The 22483-nt window shown below is 36.1% G+C and overlaps 3 protein-coding genes and 1 long non-coding RNA gene across 4 annotated transcripts; 2 read left to right on the forward strand and 2 right to left on the reverse strand.

The window, feature by feature from the left end:
- Window positions 1–509: 509 nt before the first annotated feature.
- LOC113322269 (major latex protein 146) lies at window positions 510–1600 on the forward strand. The gene is made up of 2 exons (XM_026570334.1): window positions 510–935; window positions 1058–1600. Exons 1-2 carry the CDS (start codon window positions 731–733, stop codon window positions 1330–1332), a joined length of 480 nt encoding a protein of 159 aa, XP_026426119.1. The 5' UTR covers window positions 510–730; the 3' UTR covers window positions 1333–1600.
- Window positions 1601–10754: 9154 nt separating this feature from the next.
- Window positions 10755–11426, reverse strand: LOC113339651. The gene is made up of 3 exons (XR_003355096.1): window positions 11294–11426; window positions 11108–11207; window positions 10755–11026 (listed from the first exon to the last, which is right to left on the reverse strand). It is a non-coding gene; the product is annotated as an uncharacterized LOC113339651 (long non-coding RNA).
- A 624-nt stretch (window positions 11427–12050) lies between these two features.
- Window positions 12051–13561, reverse strand: LOC113339656. The gene is made up of 2 exons (XM_026584898.1): window positions 13070–13561; window positions 12051–12761 (listed from the first exon to the last, which is right to left on the reverse strand). Exons 1-2 carry the CDS (start codon window positions 13150–13152, stop codon window positions 12434–12436), a joined length of 411 nt encoding a protein of 136 aa, XP_026440683.1. The 5' UTR covers window positions 13153–13561; the 3' UTR covers window positions 12051–12433.
- Window positions 13562–20418: 6857 nt separating this feature from the next.
- Window positions 20419–21509, forward strand: LOC113322277 (major latex protein 146). Its single transcript, XM_026570342.1, has 2 exons — window positions 20419–20844; window positions 20967–21509. The coding sequence occupies exons 1-2, from the start codon at window positions 20640–20642 to the stop codon at window positions 21239–21241; spliced, it is 480 nt and encodes a 159-aa protein (XP_026426127.1). The 5' UTR covers window positions 20419–20639; the 3' UTR covers window positions 21242–21509.
- Window positions 21510–22483: the final 974 nt, after the last annotated feature.

The raw sequence follows: 22483 nt of genomic DNA on the forward strand, positions 1-22483 counted from the left end.
TCGTTACGTAGGTGTTTTAAAATGCTTTTTAACAGTATAAAGTTTACCAAAAACCGTGATATAGTTTAAGAAATAAATCATTTCTAAATTTTACTAACATCCTTGTCTTAAAAATTGTGCAAACTACAATTAGGACATCTAATTACGGACGGAGGGAGTATCTATTATCTAGTATGTTTGACTGGCTATGGGGTTGTGTTGCTAAATGCCTAAATGGTGCCCCTTGTGTCACAAAAAGATTGCCTATTGACAACAGAAAGCTCAGGTTCCAAGTCATGGATGCATGGATTATGAAATGCATGGTCAATCCAACTGGTTGGTTATCTATAATGTATCAAGGGAAAGGAAGAAAACTCGATTTATATACAATCATATATATATAATATCTTGAACCTCATCCTTTCAACCGTTTGTAAACAGAATTCATTCGAAGTTTGAGCCTAGTACAGTATGTCATCCCAATACTAGTAGTTACAGGTCAATTTATGACTACAATCTCACAAAATCTTTTCTGGTCTCTAAATCTGTAAATCTTTCTGGATAGATATGGTTGAATGATCGTTGCCCCAAATACAGCTCAGTATCGAGTCATCACCCTGATTCAATTCACTCCTGTAGTTGCTGGTTATTTCGATATAAAATCATTCAGCTTAGATCAATTTTCATCACAGTCACAATCACAATCGTCCTAATATTCAGTTAAGGCTACAATAAGTATCAACTACTAGCAATGGCTCATAGTCATGGTATTTCAGGTCTAGTTGGGAAACTTGTTATGGAATCCGAGGTGAACTGCAACGCTGACAAGTATTACAAATTATATAAGCACCATGAAGATCTTCCAAGCGTAATCCCTCATATTTACACCAGCGTCAAAGCTGTCGAGGGACATGGAACTACTTCTGGTTGTGTCAAGGAGTGGGGCTATATTCTTGGTATGCTTGCATATGAATTGATAATACATTAAAGTCGTCAAATTTATTGTCTTACTTTTTCTTCATATTCTGCAATTAAAATTTATTTCCGGTTATATTATTGTGTTAATTTGTTCGCGCAGAGGGGAAACCACTTTCTTGCAAGGAGAAAACTACATATAACGATGAAACAAGGACGATACATCATATGGTAGTAGCAGGAGACTTGATGAATGATTACAAGAAGTTTGATGCAACACTTGTAGTTAATCCAAAGTCTAATGGACATGGATGCATTGTTAAGTGGACTATAGATTATGAGAAGATGAATGAAGATTCTCCAGTTCCATTTGGTTATCTAGCTTGCCAGCAACAGATCACCGAAGACTTGAGTTCTCACCTCTGCGCTTCTGATTAAATCGTCAATGGATATATCTATCGGATAATATCAGTGTGTTATAACGTGTAAGGTGTGTCAAAATGGAGAGTACTATCCATTAGTGAAGTGTCCGCTAGACCTATTTTCTACCTAATAAATGCGTACGTGCGCATATGTTTGGTGTGTTTCATTTCGTATCGGTTTTCATCTACTTTCTGTAATTTCTACTCATAATCAAGGCTTAATAATGCCCAAGTCATTTAGATTGTTACTACTACGATTTATCAAAGCGAAAATTGAACCCAAATTTACTTCCTCCCTCTTCTAGAAACTCATCATTAAGATGGTATATATATGTAGCCCAAAATTCAAGATCTACAGTTAAAAACAATACATTTAGATTGACTTATATATACACATTTTCAACATAACTATATCAACCTTTATTCGTTAATAATATTAACTTATTTTCAAAAAGAACGGGCACTTAGCTCAGCTGGTCATTCCCGTTTTCTAAGGTTTTATGCGTTCTTGGAGGTCCCACGTTCGAGTCCCCAATTACGTAATATTGCAGGAGTTCATATTAAAGATAGAGTTAGCTTGCCCCCATTGTGGTACAATCTCAGCCCCATCCGTTTCGGTTCCTTTATATAGGTTACCCATGAGGCTCGCTGATAGGTTAACACAACAACCTATTTAATTAATGCAGTAGTACGTTGTTGGAGCTTAGCTTGTTAGGCTTCCAACCAGTTAATGTAATAATCTTTTAAAAAAATAGAAAATTAATATTTTCCATTATATTCGGGCAGCCATTATTTTCTTCCTTGTGCGGGTAATTCTCTTCTATTTTTCTTTGGTAAAATTTTTCAAGGTCCAAAAATTTAGGGACTATAATTCAAGATGACTTATTATGGATCAACCTAAAACAAAATAAGAAGAAGTGTGATGATGATGCTAACGAAGAAAATAATATACAAAAGGTACACACTATTCTCTTTTTTTAGTGGATTCTTCTTTTTTTTCCCATTACTGATTATTGGTCTTGGTCATAAGAAAGAACCAGCTGTTGATTGTTTGAATGATCCATGTATCAGTACTCTCACTGCATAGATATCACGGCATGTTGGAGCATCTTTTGTTATGTGAAGTGTGTTGCACTTGTTTGTTGGCAAATTGAACACCTGATATATATATTATATATATATAGGTGGAGTACAAATCCTCACAATTTGAAAGTGAAACGATGTAAATCATATTTTTTTTACAAACAAATTGGCACCGTTTTTTTCCACGACACCCACTTTAATTATAACAAGAATGCTGCACTGACTATCTGACTGCTTGCCATAGTTTTTGCACCCATCTAACAATGTTGATTTCAAAACTATGATAAAAATACGCACCCAAGAATTTATAGAAGATTCAAAGTTCGTGAAAATCTATGGGTCATCGTTTCCCTCTATCCTCGCCTATGAGTAGGAATAACATGACGCGAAAGTTCCCTTGGTGACATCATTCTTTATAACAACTAATCATGATTAGCCTATTCCAATCGATTGAATAATAGAGATAACACTATAGAAATTAAATGGTGAAATAAACTGTCACCATATCAGTTGATTTCAAGAAAAAAAAAAAATGAAACTTATGAGCTTCCATGACATTTACACACTTACTAGAATAAAACTTACAGATGAATGTATCTCCAAACTCACAAACGTGAATTTTGAAAAAACATTTTTCTGGAAACGTTTAATGTCTTCTGATGGAATCAATATTTTTTTTTTGGTGATTCACAGCACAAACAAAGATGAAAGAATCTCAAAAAGGAAAAATTTTTTATTAGACCATAATCAAATCTCCTCATCTTTTAATTCCAATTTTTTCAATTGCATTGAATCTCTATTTACTCTCCCATTATCCTCCCACGATTAAGAGAGTTGCTTATCAATAAATAAGTTAAAACCGTCCATGCTCTAAGGTCTGCATGCAGCGAAACGACTGCTCCTTGATGACTAGCACGTAATAACCCATTCCAAAAGAAAAAATGTCTAAAAAATTGAATGCTCCCTAATTATAATTATCAATGAGTTGTGTATAAATAAGGGATTGTATTTCTTCAACCACACACATTCACTCATTCATTCATTCCAACTTAATTTTTTGGTGATTTTTTTTCGTAAGAGTATCAACATGTCAAACATGATTAGCCGCAACCCCATAAAAACCATTGCCCAAAACGTATTTGCTTTCTTTTCGAGAATGCATGATTGCGATGAAAATAAACATGCAAGAATTAGGTTTCGTGTTGCAAGAAAATAGGAAGAGATCGATTTCATGGCGACCAACGAAGTCATTGAGGTTCATCCGTTCACCCATAGGTATTTTACCCGTTGGGTAATGGACTGGACGTGGATGCAATTTTAATATCCGTCAATTTAATGGATTGGACACGGATGATACCAAATCCGCACCTACCAACTCATTGCTCACCCAACGCTGAAGTTGCAAAACTGAATAATGTTGGTTATGAGCTTATGAAATATCCATCAAATCATTACTGGCCGCTGACGCTGCAGAACCGACAAATATTGGCTATGGTATTATGAAATATCCAATACATTTGACTAGGGATTGTGTTGGTAAATGGTGTGCCTTGAGTTTGAAAAATATTGCTTATTGATAACAGAAATCTTAGGTTTCAAAGGTTACCTACCCGGATCAATTGGCAATGTGTGGAGTGGATGGACAAAAAAAAAAAGACTTAAAAGGCCTAGAGTTAAAGATCTAGAAAAAAAAAATCTCCCATATTTAATAGCGAGGAAACCCTCGCCTCCTGTTGGATAAGGCTTTTTTTTTTAGTTTAGTGAAACAAGAGTTTTGGTGAAGACAGTTGGCAAAGCAAAAATTACAAACCCAAAAGCAAAAGTTAACTTACCGTGTTTCGATTTTATGAAATTTCAAATTCAATTTGGAAAGCCGAGTACCTACCATATTAGGACTCTCTTTTCCAAATTAATACACAAAAAGAAAACAAAAACAAAACCACGTACTATTTTCTTCTAAAATATAAGGAAAATACAAATAAAATCCGCACATATTTCATATATTTTCTTCGCCTATTTAATATATTCACTCAGTCACACCAAATCATCACCACGGGGTGGGTCCAAGCCTAGCGCACAACAAGTTAAAAGAACAAAAAAAAAATGCATGTTGGGTATCACGGGCACAAAACTAGTGTGTATAAAGGCTAGAGGTTTTAGTAGGGGTGCGTAATGAATTGTTGGATACGTATTTGTTATCACATGCATCCAATCAATTTAAATGGAAGATTAAGATATTCACCCACGTCCAATCTATTACCCGTCAGATGTGACACCCGCGGTTCTCATATTTGACGGGTGAGCGGATGAGCGAATTTTATACAGATGGATTTGCGGATATAAAAAATTATAGACGTAAATGGATAAATGTTGAACAACCAAGAGTAACATAATGTCTTTCCAGCAACCAAAATTATAATATTTATTGATATGAAGGTCTCCGATTAATCCAAAATTTATACTTCTGGAATATCATTGAAGATCTTCAATGCTTCTAAATAGCAAACTATATATATCATCTACCAATTTTCCATAATACCCTTCACGAACATTATCCTTAGGATCGGGTGTCCAACTGATGGGTGATGTTCAACCTGCGTCCAACCCGTAAAAATGATCGGTTTCCAAAAATTCACTCGCGTCCAATCCTCCAAGATAAGACTTGGGAGTCCACTTGCCAAAATGTTGATCGCTTTGGGTAAAATTCGCCGATTTAATGTTTTTACTCACCCCTAGGAATTAAGCAACTATTAGTCTGGAGTTGTATTTAATAGTGAGACTAGAAGTTCAAACATTCCCCTTCATGGGAAAGGAGGGCGTTTTAAGTCTCTTAATACGTGGAATATCAAATTATTGGTCTCTAAGGGTGAGTAAAAACACTCGTATCCATGGATTTTATTCAAAACCATTTGCATTTTAGCAGGTGAAACGGATTGGGTGCGGGTGAATTTTTAAAATCATCGGTTTGGTGTATCACCCTTCCGTTGGATACCCAACCCGGAGGGGAGATTTGGTGGTATAGCAAAATAGGAAGGATAAGCTAGAGCGTGAACGAGTTACTTATATTTAGAAGCCAAAGAAATATTCGGGATCAGAATAAGAGAATGAGACTAAGTTGAGGATACTATGGACTCAATATGCATGATCAGTAATCTTTTTTTCTGTTTATTGTACACAACATTAATATTAGTGTTTTGTAATTATGTTTCGAAATCCGCCAATTCACCAGCATCCACCCAGTTTATCGGTTTATCCATAGGTATTTTACCCGTTGGGTAATGAACTAAACGTGGGTGCATTTTTAATGTCCGTCATTTTACTGGATTGGACATGGGTGGTACCAAATCAGAACCTACCCACCCATTGCTCACCCAACGCTGAAGCTTCAAAACTGACTAATGTTGGTTATGGGCTTATGAAATATCCATCAAATTATTGCTTGCCGCTGACGCTGAAAAAATGCTGGCCATGGGCTTATGAAATATCTAGTATTTTTCTTTAGCTGAGTTTATATGAAATATCTAGTACTTTTTTTTAGCTAAGTTTATGAAATATCTAGTACGTTTGACTGGCTACGGGGTTGTGTTGGCAAATGCCTAAATGGTGCCCCTTGAGTTAGAAAAAGATTGCCTATTGACAACAGAAAGTTCACGTTGCAAAGGTTACCTTGGATGTTTTTTCTTCTTTTTTTTGGCTAAAAGTTTATAAGAAAAAAGAGAGACACAACCATCACTTAACTCTACGTACGGCGTACAATTCTAATACTAACAAAGGCCGATGTCTATTCCCCGTAAGTCACTGTACAAAAAGTATTGAGTCTACGATGGAGTGGAGCTAACAAAAATGAACGTGCCTGTGTACTTCATTTTGACTGTTAGATATATGACCTTTAATCACATGTATCCTCTTCCCTTTGCGTGTTTGATATAGACTACTAGGGTGGTAGTAATAGGACTTTACCCCACAGTGTTACTGTATAGGTCCCAAATTTGTTCTCGTTCAATCTAAAAAGTTAGAAACATTCGACAATAGAAAGTAGAAACCTTAACAAATAGTTTGATTCCCTTACGTTGGGTGAATGATTGGTGCGTGCAAGTGCCGAACAGTATTATGACAACACTCAGGGTATCAAACAACAAATAATCTAGTTGAACTTTCGACACTTCAATCGAGTAGGGATAAAAGATAACTGCACCACAAAACTAGAGGTGTAAAACGTGCCGGCCCGGCATAGTCCGACACACGAAATCCCGTGCTTCACGTGCCATGCGCCGTGCTGTATTGGGTCAACGATTCATACGTGTTGTGCCGTGCTGTGCTTTACTAGTCAAAAGCTAGGCACAACACAGCCCACGGGCACATGACACGAATAAACGTGATGTGCGGTGTCGTGTTGGCACACGTATTATAAGCAATTTAAAATCACCTAATGGTATACATTAAGTCGGACATTAAGTGTCGTGCAGGTTGTGCAAAAAGGGTTGAGAGCTCATTCTTGAGCTGAGGCATTGGTTGTGAAACTGGTGATTTCTTCTAAGAATTATTTTGGCATTTTGACATACATTTGTCTTTTAATTTGTACGGTAACCAAAACATTTTTTTGCTGCATTGAGAATGAATGGAAATAGAATCTTACTGTGAATTTCTAGTGTGTTTTTTGATGGATGGATGTAATTTTTACAACTTGATATAGCAGGGAATTGCGAATTGTCCTTGAAATTTTTAGTTTTGGTGACAGCTAAGGCCAGAGGTGACGGCATGCTGTCCCAAGAAATACCTGTTGTTATGCCGTCCCTGTTGGTAAAGTCAACTGAAATTAGTCAAAGGCAAATGTGACAGGAATACTTCCGTCATAATTGATTTCGTGACAGTATATCCGTCGCAGTCACCGTCACAAAAGGTATTTGCGACAGCACCTAAGGTGACGGTACTTTATCCGTCACAGATGTTCAGTTGTGACAGAAAAACAGGCTATTGTGTCACTTTTCTGCCGTCCCAATAGGGCATCACATGTAGTTTTTGTTCATCATTAAACTATGCAATTAAGATCTTATTTTAAGATGATTTTTTTGAGAGATTATTTCAGACGGCGGTTCTCTATTTTATTCAGTACCTTCCAGGAAAGTAATCTGGGTGGGATGCAACTTCTGCAGTCTAAAAGACTAATGGAGATGCATCAACTGACAATCATGAGTAGATAGCTGGTATTGCTAACAATTCTGGTGATTTTGCTGTCGCATCTAATTCTGTTAATTCGCATTTGTAGTCTAGCTAGGTCAATCCAACTGTTGGTTATCTATAATGTATTAAGGGAAAGGAAGAAAACTCGATTTATATATATATATATATATATATATATATATATATATGTATATCTTGAACCTCATCCTTTCAACCGTTTGTAAACAGAATTCATTCGAAGTTTGAGCCTAGTACAGTATGTCATCCCAATACTAGTAGTTACACGTCAATTTATGACTACAATCTCACAAAATCTTTTCTGGTCTCTAAATCTGTAAATCTTTCTGGATAGATAATGATCGTTGCCCCAAATACAGCTCAGTATCGAGTCATCACCCTGATTCAATTCACTCCTGTAGTTGCTGGTTATTTCGATATAAAATCATTCAGCTTAGATCAATTTTCATCACAGTCACAATCACAATCGTCCTAATATTCAGTTAAGGCTACAATAAGTATCAACTACTAGCAATGGCTCATAGTCATGGTATTTCAGGTCTAGTTGGGAAACTTGTTATGGAATCCGAGGTGAACTGCAACGCTGACAAGTATTACAAATTATATAAGCACCATGAAGATCTTCCAAGCGTAATCCCTCATATTTACACCAGCGTCAAAGCTGTCGAGGGACATGGAACTACTTCTGGTTGTGTCAAGGAGTGGGGCTATATTCTTGGTATGCTTGCATATGAATTGATAATACATTAAAGTCGTCAAATTTATTGTCTTACTTTTTCTTCATATTCTGCAATTACTTTTTCTTCATATTCTGCTGATGTTGGAGCTTAGCTTGTTAGGCTTCCAACCGGTTAATGTAATACCCTTTTTAAAAAAAAATAGAAAATTAATATTTTCCATTATATTCGGGCAGCCATTATTTTCTTCCTGTGTGCGGGTAATTTTCTTCTATTTTTCTTTGGTAAAATTTTTCAAGGTCCAAAAATTTAGGGACTATAATTCAAGATGACTTATTATGCATCAACCTAAAACAAAATAAGAAGAAGTGTGATGATGATGATGATGCTAACGAAGAAAATAATACAAAAGGTACACACTATTCTCTTTTTTTAGTGGATTCTTCTTTTTTTCCCATTACTGATTATTGGTCTTGGTCATAAGAAAGAACCAGTTGTTGATTTTTCACGTGCATGACTATACGGGGCAAGCCTTGAAGAGCGTATTGACTACTTGTTGGCAGTTTGAATGATCCATGTATCAGTACTCTCACTGCATAGATATCACGGCATGTTGGAGCATCTTTTGTTATGTGAAGTGTGTTGCACTTGTCTGTTGGCAAATTGAACACCTGATATATATACAAATCCTCACAATTTGAAAGTGAAACGATGTAAATCATATTTTTTTTACCAACAAATTGGTACCGTTTTTTTCCACGACATCCACTTTATAACAAGAACGCTGCACTGACAATGTTGATTTCAAAACTATGATAAAAATACGTACCCACGAATTTATAGAAGATTCAAAGTTCGTGAAAAAACTATGGGTCATCGTTTCCCTCTATCCTCGCCTATGAGTAGGAATAACATGACGCGAAAGTTTCCTTGGTGACATCATTCTTTATAACAACTAATCATGATTAGCCTATTCAAATCAATTGAAAAATAGAGATAACGCTATAGAAACTAAATGGTGAAATGAACCGTCACCATATCGGTTGATTCCAAGAAAAAGAAAAACGAAACTTATGAGCTTCCATGCCATTTACACACTTACTAGAGTAAAACTTACAGATGAATGAATCTCCAAACCCATAAACGTGAATTTTGATGGCGTATTGCGTTTTTCTGGAATCAAAGTTTTTTTTTTTTTTGATACATTTTTCTGGAAACGTTTAAGGTCTTCTGATGGAATCAATAATTATTTTTTTGGTGATCCACGGCACAAACAAAGATGAAAGAATCTCAAAAAGGAACCGTTTTTTATTAGACCATAAACAAATCTCCTCCTCTTTTAATTCCAATTTTTTCAATTGCATTGGATCTCTATTTACTCTCCCATTATCCTCCCACGATTAAGAGAGTTGCTTATCAATAAATAAGTTAAAACCGTCCATGCTCTAAGGTCTGCATGCAGCGAAACGGCTGCTCCTTTATGACTAGCACGTAATAATCCATTCCAAAAGAAAAAGTTTCCAAAAAATTGAATGCCTCCCTAATTATAATTATCAATGAGTTGTGTATAAATAAAGGACCGTATTTCTTCAACCACACACATTCACTCATTCATTCATTCCAACTTAATTTTTTGGTGATTGTTTTTTCGTAAGAGTATCAACATGTCAAACATGATTAGCCGCAACCCCATAAAAACCGTTGCCCAAAACGTTTTTGCTTTCTTTTCTAAAATGCATGATTGCGATGAAAACAATCATGCAAGAATTAGGTTTCGTGTTGCAAGAAAATGGGAAGAGATCGATTTCATGGCGACCAACGAAGTCACTAATTTGGATTTACTAATGATCGATGAAAACTTGAGTATATTGTTATTTCGATCCGAATTAAACTATTTTTTTAAAAAGAACAAAATATTAGTGACACCTTCTAATCATTTTTACATAATTGCGATGAAATTAAACCTGCAGTACTCAAGTTTCGTGTTGCCAAAAAATGGGAAGATGTCGATTTCATGGCGACCAACTAAGTGACTGCTTTGGTTTGATTCACTAATGATCGGTCAAAACGTGAGATATTTTTATTTCGGTCCAAATCAAACTAATGTTCTTTTTTTAATAAAAATATTAGTCATGTATTCTAATCTATCTTGACGTCCAACACAGGAAAATACCATGCACGCCGTCGTCCCTAAGAATTTGATATTGGAAGTTCGGAACGTTGCTTCAATAAGTCATCTGCTTGTCTAGTAATCTTCCTTGGAGAGTGAATTACAACAGACCATTCAGGGTCCTTCAGATCTGGCGAGTAAAACACTTGTGAAGCCTCAAATCAAGTATCGCAGCTTCATCAAAGTAAATGTTTGAACTTCTGAAATTATTCAAGCTCACCAGTACCAAGTTGGAATCAGGACACATTTTACACCCATGACTCTTCTTCTCAACTTTCACCCAGTCGCAATAAAACACCACCTCTGTAAACTCTGTGTAGTCATGCTCCAATATTTGTTTAACCACACCATACCACTTAGTCACACCATCGACGAGTTTTTTTATCTTTACTACTTGCCCTGTATGTTGTAGTTGCTTCCATGCAAACGCCACTATCTTGTATGACGCGATCATGTTCTAGCTCATAGGATTTGGATGCGAAGATATGACCATTGACCCTGTACTTGTTATATTCCTTCGCTCCAACAGGCCCTTTTACATAACGCCATAATTTGGAGTTCATTTTGCGCTCTTTCACCAACTGAAGCATTACAGAACATGTCAGTCACAAAGAAAACTGACTAGCACAATATGAAAATCATATAAATCTCAGCATAATTACCTTATTATACATCCATTTTATGAAATCTGTTTGTCATTCTACTTCGCTTCTCGTGCTCTCTATCCCATTTGTATCAACCATTATCTCATCACAGTATTCACTGGCAAACCAGCTTACATGTGAGAATAATTATCACAAACTACAAAAGAAAAGTATTCTTAAAGAATCAATAAAAAAGGTACTCACGCGTAGTAATCTGCAAGACCTTCTACTTCATGATGAAATATCACCCATCTAAATATCTGTATAATTTGTACATCAGATAGAATCACTTTCTTATCTCCATATCCCCGAGGGCCTTCATCATTGTACTCAGAATCGGCATCCAAGAATGCTTCATGTGTAGCTTTGTGATTGCCATCCTTTGAGTTGTTTCCCACGTGTTCCATTGCATGCACCACACCTTCAGATACATGTTGATTTTCTTTAAACGAACCTTCCACGTAACGCTTGTTGCTTGGAATGTTCTTGTAAAGCTTCATCGCCCTGCGTAACACACAAACTACATGTGAACAAAATAGTTCGACACCATCATTTTTAGCTCTAAAATTATGACCTGGTCTCGTTTCAGTGTACACCAGCTGCAGATATTCATTAACTGTAAAAATAAAGAATCTGTAAAGTGATACAGAACTCAAGTCTGGAGGGATATACCCATCATAAATACTAGTGATTAAAACTTGGAGCTTAGCTCCACCTAAGTTATACATGAAACTATTTAGCTGCTGCATAGTTTATAGATTATAGTGTCGATTACCAATAACAAAGTTAAAACTTGGTTCAGTTCATGCTTCAGTATCAAAATAATTTAAAGTAATTACCTTTCAAATGGATACATCCATCGGAATCTAACTGGTCCACAAGTTAGAGCTTCATCAGCAAGATGCACCACCAGATGGATGCTGATAACAAAAAAAGAAGGCGGAAAATACTTTTCCAGAACACATAATGCCTCAGCAACCATGTATTTCGCCTGTTAAAGAACAAACTGATTTGTTGAAGAGCCCTCCGAAGATCTGGGTAGCGCGGGAAAGCATGTTGTAGCAGAACTGGCAGCAAATATTCCATAATCATATGAAAGTCATGCGACTTCAAACAGTGCAGGCCGGGAGGTTGAAGAGTGACATTGTTTCCAAGATTTGAGGAAAATCCAGTCGGAAACTTCATGTCTTTCGATATCTTCAAAAAGTCATTTCTTTCCTTCTTGCTCAAAATATAAGGAGTGTCAGGTACGATATCTTTACCAGTTTCAGGATCTTCAGTAATCCATTGACCCCTCTGAATATTCAGAGCCTCCATACCTTTCCTAGCAAACACACTATCTTTTTATTTCTTCTTTAAGTCAAGTAAAGCATCTACAAGATGTTCACTAACATTCTTCTCAACGTGCATTACATCAATACAGTAACAATATTCATTATAAATCCATGTTGGAATATCCAACGGCCTCGACCTTTTGTAAAACGCTTTAGTTGGTGAATGAATATCATCGCAATCAACTTCATAAAAATCTCTCTTTCTCTTCTTACCGTCTTTGGAAAGCTTACCAGGAACATAATGAACATGACTGGTCTTCGCCATTACTTCTTGTCCGGTTAATCGAACTGGTGCAAATCCCTTCTCTTTTGTTTGGAGTCCCATATACTTGCTTGACCTGAAAAGAGGACACGAAATTCTCACTACCAATGCAATTCCTTTTCAATTGAACAGTCAAAAATTAAGAACTAAAATGATCATATATGACCAAACCAAGCTTCACAAAAAATCAAGAATAACAACTTTAAACCAACTCCCTTGGAAATTATTGAACATGTTAAAATCAACAATGAACCAGAAACTCCAAAGTTAAATATAAAAGCCATGCTTAGTTATTTGTTTTGCAAGTAATTGCAGTATCAAATTCATGCGACATTTCATCATGTTAGATAATCAAAAATAATTAAGGAAATTTTCATCATGTACCTGAAAGGATGATTTGTCTTCAAAAATCTTCGGAAATTTTTGTACACAATCTTGCGGGAGTGAGGTAACCAATTACTTTCCATCTCATCTGCACAACCAGGACACGTTTTGTAACCACGAACTACACATCCAGATAGATTTCCGTATGCAAGTACGTCATGAATACCTCACATAAGAATTGCTCTCAACTTGAATGCCTATTTTAAACGCATATCATATGCATCAATACCCTCCCAAAGTTGTTGCAGGTCCTCTATTCATACTTGAAGAAAAACACAGATGTCTTGCCCCGGTGCTTTAGGCCCTGGTATCAACAACGACATGATCTGAAACTCTTCCTTCATACATAGTGATGGTGGAAAGTTATACATTACCAAGATAACTAGCCAACAACTATAACCGGTAGATTGGATGCCTCGAGGATTAAACCCATCAGTTGAGATGCCAAGCCACACATTACACGCTTCACTTGCAAACTCAGGCCACCTTTCCTTCGTGTTCTGCCACAACACAGTCTATTGGATGGCGCATATGATCATACGACGCTTCTACTCTATCATGCCACGTCATGTCTTCAGAGATCCATGGTACAGTATAAAACTTCTTAAGTCTTTCATCGAGCGGAAAATGTCGCAACACTTTCTCTAGCTCTTTTGTTGGCCTTGGTATTCCATCTTTCCCCACTTTAACTTTGTACCTAGATGCTCCACAAATCGGACATTCTATTGCATTCTCAAGGTCTTTCCGGAACAGCACACAATGGTTAACACAAACATGTATATTTTCAGCCTCCATTCCAAGATCTCTCAACATCTTCTTCATTATCGGGTATTTTTCAGGAAAAATATTGCCCTATGGAAACCATTTTCTAAGTAATCCCAAGAGGTAAGTTACACTATTCCCTGACCATGCCAAAAGTCTTCTTTACATGATGCAACTCTACTATGACAGAAAGCGTTGTATGACCATTCTCACATGACGGATATATCTTCTCCTCTGCTAACTTCTTATACTTGTCGTACTTCTTACCTAAGCTACGATCTTGAATAAAGGGATGTTCATATTCACCTACATCGACGTGCTCGTTCAACCCTTCAAATACCCCAAATGCATTGTCAACAAAATCACCCAACCTGCACCCACCATCTCTACTGTCCTCTGCTACATGTTCCTCTACAGGCTCCACTGAAGTTTCTTCTTGAACCAATTGATCTACATTTGGGGGAACTACCTATGATGGTGGTGTCGGCTTCTCTCCATGTAGTGACCAATGTACATATGTAACTAGCATGCCGTTCACTTTTAAATCATGCCTCACTAGTTCAGACTTCTTAGATTTTGCATTACGACAAACACGACAAGGACAGGGATAAGTTTGTGAGTCTCTAGTTCTGTTCTTATATGCAAAGGCAATAAAAGTATATACTCCTGTTCTATACACATGACTAAACCTATCTTCAAACATCCAGCTTTTCTCAGTATGTTGAGACATTCTACAATAATGAAGACAGGCCAGATTATAAAATTGATGCACTATTTCTAACCTGTAATTCACAACGAAACAAAAACAATCAAACTGATTCCTAAGCAAACTGAATGCATAATAAGAAACTGAATTATAAGCAAACTAAGAGCAAATTAAACTACGCACAATACGAGAGAGGCAGAAACTATAGATTACTAGAAGTACAAACAAGCAACAAACCCTCTCTGCGGTGAACAGGTTTCGTCCACGATACGTTGATACCTAAGTAATAAGCAGGCAACAATATGATAGTAAGAAGCTGAACATACAATCTTATACAACAATGATAACTATAGCAGCTAAAAAAAAGCTGAACAGGTTACCCGACCTTTCAAGTCCTTAAAACCGCAATTTTACGCAACGAAACCTGCACCAAAACACAAATCACACTTTAGAATTGCCATCTGACAACAACATCACAACAATGAGGACCAGAAAAAGGGAGTTATTTTCCCACTAAGGACTCTGTTTTCTATCCTTGTTTTCTTTCATTAAGAGACAGCATAACCAGATGGATAACAATGATACTGCATTGGAACCAAAAGCCGTATCAAGACTCTAAGAACATGTAAGCTCTAGTTATTACTACGTTCAAACTAACAAGTTATTCTAATTAACCTTCCAATTAACTCCAATGTCATGTAATGAAGTATAGGACTTCATAAAAAACTAAGAAACTAACCATGCCATACACAATTGAGACTACATCCAGCAGTAACAAATCAAACAAGTGACATTTGAATACAAGCAGCAAGAGATTGATAACTAAAAAAGCAATTTGACCCTGAAAATAGCTCACAAATAAAAAATTGATGGCACCATAATAATAAACTAAATGTGTTGACTAAGCAGAAAGCAAAACACACCCCATGCCTTGAAATTCTACATAATACACCACACACACACACACACAAAAAAAAAAAAAAAAAAAAAAAAAAAAAACCTAACTTCAAATTAACCAAAATCTGTATGGACTTCACAGAGTTAGGTCAACAAAATCAAAATTAAACAACAATGCTAGGAAATAATGGTTTAAACCTGATGATAATCAACTATCAAATGAATTGATTTCAGATGTCAGTAAAACAAATTGATTTTATGTTCTAGGTTTAGGAATTCTTTAAGGTTCTAGAGGATCAAGATTTCTAGGTTTTGAGAATAGATTGAAATTTCTATGTTTGTTTACTGAAATTCAGGTTTCGATTTGTGGTTTCATTGTAAGAGAAGGGTTTTTGGTTACTGAGTTTTTAGTTTAAGGGTTTTGTTTCTCAGACTTTGGGTTCTGAGAGAGAAACGTTAAAAACGATGAGATAATGAATATGTCTGAATATATTTGGGTGTGAGAGAGAAATAAATATGTATAGAGGGAAATGTTTGAAATTTTGAGGGAAAAATATTTGGTGACCCAAATCAGCGGGCGGCTGATTTTGGTGCTCTTGACGGGGCCCTGTTTGGCCCTTTTCCGCTTTTCTCCCCCCTCCTCCTCCGTCCCCGCTTGATATTCATCTAGACTCTAAAGCCCATAGATCTGTCTGATATTACATATTTGCCGATGTTGCCCAACGTTTATACGTTAGATGTCCATTAAACTTATTTAGCTTATTGATTTATATAATTATATAACCAACGTATTTTTTGGTTTCCAACGGATATTGGCATTGCACAAGGTCGCAACGTCAATATCCGTTAACACCTCCGAAACTGAGGTGTTGGAAAATACAGGATATGATGTAGTGAGTGGGAGGTTTTGTTAGTTGAAGCAGCTACTTGGGAAAACAATCTATGAGAGCTCAGTTTCCAAAACTAATGTTTGAGGACAAGGATCAGGTGAAGGAGAGGGATTTGTTATGAAAGAGTCATGACCTTACTATAATGGGCTTAGGCCTTTATCTATTATGTCTTTTGTATGGCCTTTATTTAAGATTGTCTTAGGGTTATTTTCTCAGAGTTCTGTTTTGTTAGTAGATGTGCTGGGAACCGTCCGATTGTGAGTTGTGGATTGGAACTTTCATACCCTATCATTGTGTTCACCTGAGTTTATTAATGAAATTATAACCTAGCTTCCGTACCTTCTCGGTTCTTCTAATTATTCTACTCATGAGTTGTTTGTGAGCTAATCGGTAACGTAGATTGTTGCAGTTTATACGATTAAATGAATTGAAGGAAATTTTGGAAGTTTTCTTAAGTCGTTCCATTCTTGAAATTTGGTTTTTGATTTGGGTTCCGATTGATGCTATCTCGTATGTTTGATTGAGTGTAATTGAATTGAAATTGAGGTTAATTTATGTTGTTGATTTGTTAAAACTTGCTTAATTTGCTTACGTGTAAGGTTGATAATATAATTTTGGTTATAGTTTTAATTGAATCAGACTTTCGCATACCTTCAGTTGGTTTTGGAATTTGCAGATACGAGGAGTAACCATATTGATCCATGTCTCTCCATATAATTATGGAGAGTTTACCACAGTTATGGTATGATTTACTAAAGAAAAAGATAAAGTAGTAAAAACAGCAGTTGTGCTAGTTTTTCGCCATCAATGGGGTTCTCCATTATAACATGTGGAAGCAGAAAAAAAGAAACTTAATCGGACCGTAGCTAGATGGTTTTCATTAAAATCCGTCAGATCTTACACCAATATCGGGGGTATTCTTGTAAAGTCAGTGTAATTTATTTTATAAAATTAATTAAATTTAGTCATTGAGGTCAACGCTGGTCAACTTAATTAACAAGTACCAAACCTTAAGTTGGGCAAAATTTAGACCAAACACTAATATTGGACAAAATGTAAGTATTAAAGAGCAAATAATCCACTTATATTTAGAAGCCAGAGAAATAACTGGGATCAATATGCATGACCTCTAATATTTTTTTCTCCGTGTTTATTGTACACGATATTTATATTAGTCTTTCGTAATCATGTTTTAAAATCCGTCAATCCACCTGCATCCACCCGGTTCATCCGTTCACCCATAGGTATTTTTACCCGTTGGGTAATGGACTGGACGTGGATACAATTTTAATATCCGTCAATTTAATGGATTGGACACGGATGATACCAAATCCGCACCTACCACCTCATTGCTCACCCAACGCTAAAGTTGCAAAACTGAATAATGCTGGTTATGAGCTTATGAAATATCCATCATCATCATTACTGGTCGCTGACGCTGCAGAACCGACAAATATTGGCTATGGTCTTATGAAATATCAAATACATTTGACTAGGGATTGTTTGGTAAATGGTGTGCCTTGAGTTTGAAAAATATTGCTTATTGATAACAGAAATCTTAGGTTTCAAAGGTTACCTACCCGGATCAATTGGCAATGTGTGGAGTGGATGGACAAAAACAAAGACTTAAAAGGCCTAGAGTTAAAGATCTAGAAAAAAAAATCTCCCATATTTAATAGCGAGGAAACCCTCGCCTCCTGTTGGATAAGGCTTTTTTTTTTAAGTTTAGTGAAACAAGAGTTTTGGTGAAGACAGTTGGCAAAGCAAAAATTACAAACCCAAAAGCAAAGTACCTACCATATTAGGACTCTCTTTTCCAAATTAATACACAAAAAGAAAACAAAAACAAAACCACGTACTATTTTCTTCTAAAATAAAAGGAAAATACAAATAAAATCCGCACATATTTCATATATTTTCTTCGCCTATTTAATATATTCACTCAGTCACACCAAATCGTCACCACGGAGTGGGTCCAAGCCTAGCGCACACCAAGTTAAAAGAACATAAAAAATGCCTGTTGGGTATCACGGGCACAAAGCTAGTGTGTATAAAGGCTAGAGGTTTTAGTAGGGGTGCGTAATGAATTGTTGGATACGTATTTGTTATCACCTGCGTCCAATCAATTTAAATGGAAGATTAAGATATTCTCCCACGTCCAATCTATTACCCGTCAGATGTGACACCCCGCAGTTCTCATATTTGACGGGTGAGCGGATGAGCGAATTTTATACAGATGGATTTGCGGATATAAAAAATTATAGTAAAATGGATAAATGTTGAACAACCAAGAGTAACATAATGTCTTTCCAGCAACCAAAATTATAATATTTATTGATATGAAGGTCTCCGATTAATCCAAAATTTATACTTCTGGAATATCATTGAAGATCTTCAATGCTTCTAAATAGCAAACTATATATATCATCTACCAATTTTCCATAATACCCTTCACGAACATTATCCTTAGGATCGGGTGTCCAACTGATGGGTGATGTTCAACCTGCGTCCAACCCGTAAAAATGATCGGTTTCCAAAAATTCACTCGCGTCCAATCCTCCAAGATAAGACTTGGGAGTCCACTTGCCAAAATGTTGATCGCTTTGGGTAAAATTCGCGGATTTAATGTTTTTACTCACCCCTAGGAATTAAGCAACTATTAGTCTGGAGTTGTATTTAACAGTGAGACTAGAAGTTCAAACATTCCCCTTCATGGGAAAGGAGGGCGTTTTAAGTCTCTTAATACGTGGAATATCAAATTATTGGTCTCTAAGGGTGAGTAAAAACACTCGTATCCATGGATTTTATTCAAAACCATTTGCATTTTAGCAGGTGGAACGGATTGGGTGCGGGTGAATTTTTAAAATCATCGGTTTGGTGTATCACCCTTCCGTTGGATACCCAACCCGGAGGGGAGATTTGGTGGTATACCAAAATAGGAAGGATAAGCTAGAGCGTGAACAAGTTACTTATATTTAGAAGCCAAAGAAATATTCGGGATCAGAATAAGAGAATGAGACTAAGTTGAGGATACTATGGACTCAATATGCATGATCAGTAATCTTTTTTTCTGTTTATTGTACACAACATTAATATTAGTGTTTTGTAATTATGTTTTGAAATCCGTCAATTCGCCAGCATCCATCCAGTTTATCGGTTTATCCATAGGTATTTTACCCGTTGGGTAATGAACTAAACGTGGGTGCATTTTTAATGTCCGTCATTTTACTGGATTGGACATGGGTGGTACCAAATCAGAACCTACCCACCCATTGCTCACCCAACGCTGAAGCTTCAAAACTGACTAATGTTGGTTATGGGCTTATGAAATATCCATCAAATTATTGCTTGCCGCTGACGCTGAAAAAATGCTGGCCATGGGCTTATGAAATATCTAGTATTTTTCTTTAGCTGAGTTTATATGAAATATCTAGTACTTTTTTTTAGCTAAGTTTATGAAATACTTCCTCCGTCCCTGATTAGATGACCTACTTGGTTTTAAGTTTTGTCCCATAAATAGATGACCTATTTTTGTTACTATAAGAAATATGTATGATTTGATAGTTATGTTTATATTCGTTACGTAGGTGTTTTAAAATGCTTTTTAACAGTATAAAGTTTACCAAAAACACCAAAACCGTGATATAGTTTAAGAAATAAATCATTTCTAAATTTTACTAACATCCTTGTCTTAAAAATTGTGCAAACTACAATTAGGACATCTAATTACGGACGGAGGGAGTATCTATTATCTAGTATGTTTGACTGGCTATGGGGTTGTGTTGCTAAATGCCTAAATGGTGCCCCTTGTGTCACAAAAAGATTGCCTATTGACAACAGAAAGCTCAGGTTCCAAGTCATGGATGCATGGATTATGAAATGCATGGTCAATCCAACTGGTTGGTTATCTATAATGTATCAAGGGAAAGGAAGAAAACTCGATTTATATACAATCATATATATATATATATCTTGAACCTCATCCTTTCAACCGTTTGTAAACAGAATTCATTCGAAGTTTGAGCCTAGTACAGTATGTCATCCCAATACTAGTAGTTACAGGTCAATTTATGACTACAATCTCACAAAATCTTTTCTGGTCTCTAAATCTGTAAATCTTTCTGGATAGATATGGTTGAATGATCGTTGCCCCAAATACAGCTCAGTATCGAGTCATCACCCTGATTCAATTCACTCCTGTAGTTGCTGGTTATTTCGATATAAAATCATTCAGCTTAGATCAATTTTCATCACAGTCACAATCACAATCGTCCTAATATTCAGTTAAGGCTACAATAAGTATCAACTACTAGCAATGGCTCATAGTCATGGTATTTCAGGTCTAGTTGGGAAACTTGTTATGGAATCCGAGGTGAACTGCAACGCTGACAAGTATTACAAATTATATAAGCACCATGAAGATCTTCCAAGCGTAATCCCTCATATTTACACCAGCGTCAAAGCTGTCGAGGGACATGGAACTACTTCTGGTTGTGTCAAGGAGTGGGGCTATATTCTTGGTATGCTTGCATATGAATTGATAATACATTAAAGTCGTCAAATTTATTGTCTTACTTTTTCTTCATATTCTGCAATTAAAATTTATTTCCGGTTATATTATTGTGTTAATTTGTTCGCGCAGAGGGGAAACCACTTTCTTGCAAGGAGAAAACTACATATAACGATGAAACAAGGACGATACATCATATGGTAGTAGCAGGAGACTTGATGAATGATTACAAGAAGTTTGATGCAACACTTGTAGTTAATCCAAAGTCTAATGGACATGGATGCATTGTTAAGTGGACTATAGATTATGAGAAGATGAATGAAGATTCTCCAGTTCCATTTGGTTATCTAGCTTGCCAGCAACAGATCACCGAAGACTTGAGTTCTCACCTCTGCGCTTCTGATTAAATCGTCAATGGATATATCTATCGGATAATATCAGTGTGTTATAACGTGTAAGGTGTGTCAAAATGGAGAGTACTATCCATTAGTGAAGTGTCCGCTAGACCTATTTTCTACCTAATAAATGCGTACGTGCGCATATGTTTGGTGTGTTTCATTTCGTATCGGTTTTCATCTACTTTCTGTAATTTCTACTCATAATCAAGGCTTAATAATGCCCAAGTCATTTAGATTGTTACTACTACGATTTATCAAAGCGAAAATTGAACCCAAATTTACTTCCTCCCTCTTCTAGAAACTCATCATTAAGATGGTATATATATGTAGCCCAAAATTCAAGATCTACAGTTAAAAACAATACATTTAGATTGACTTATATATACACATTTTCAACATAACTATATCAACCTTTATTCGTTAATAATATTAACTTATTTTCAAAAGAACGGGCACTTAGCTCAGCTGGTCATTCCCGTTTTCTAAGGTTTTATGCGTTCTTGGAGGTCCCACGTTCGAGTCCCCAATTACGTAATATTGCAGGAGTTCATATTAAAGATAGAGTTAGCTTGCCCCCATTGTGGTACAATCTCAGCCCCATCCGTTTCGGTTCCTTTATATAGGTTACCCATGAGGCTCGCTGATAGGTTAACACAACAACCTATTTAATTAATGCAGTAGTACGTTGTTGGAGCTTAGCTTGTTAGGCTTCCAACCAGTTAATGTAATAATCTTTTAAAAAAATAGAAAATTAATATTTTCCATTATATTCGGGCAGCCATTATTTTCTTCCTTGTGCGGGTAATTCTCTTCTATTTTTCTTTGGTAAAATTTTTCAAGGTCCAAAAATTTAGGGACTATAATTCAAGATGACTTATTATGGATCAACCTAAAACAAAATAAGAGAAGTGTGATGATGATGATGCTAACGAAGAAAATAATATACAAAAGGTACACACTATTCTCTTTTTTTAGTGGATTCTTCTTTTTTTTCCCATTACTGATTATTGGTCTTGGTCATAAGAAAGAACCAGCTGTTGATTGTTTGAATGATCCATGTATCAGTACTCTCACTGCATAGATATCACGGCATGTTGGAGCATCTTTTGTTATGTGAAGTGTGTTGCACTTGTTTGTTGGCAAATTGAACACCTGATATATATATATATATATATAGGTGGAGTACAAATCCTCACAATTTGAAAGTGAAACGATGTAAATCATATTTTTTTTACAAACAAATTGGCACCG

The sequence above is a fragment of the Papaver somniferum genome, chromosome 1 (genome assembly GCF_003573695.1).
Source record: "Papaver somniferum cultivar HN1 chromosome 1, ASM357369v1, whole genome shotgun sequence".
Classification (NCBI taxonomy): Eukaryota; Viridiplantae; Streptophyta; class Magnoliopsida; order Ranunculales; family Papaveraceae; genus Papaver; species Papaver somniferum.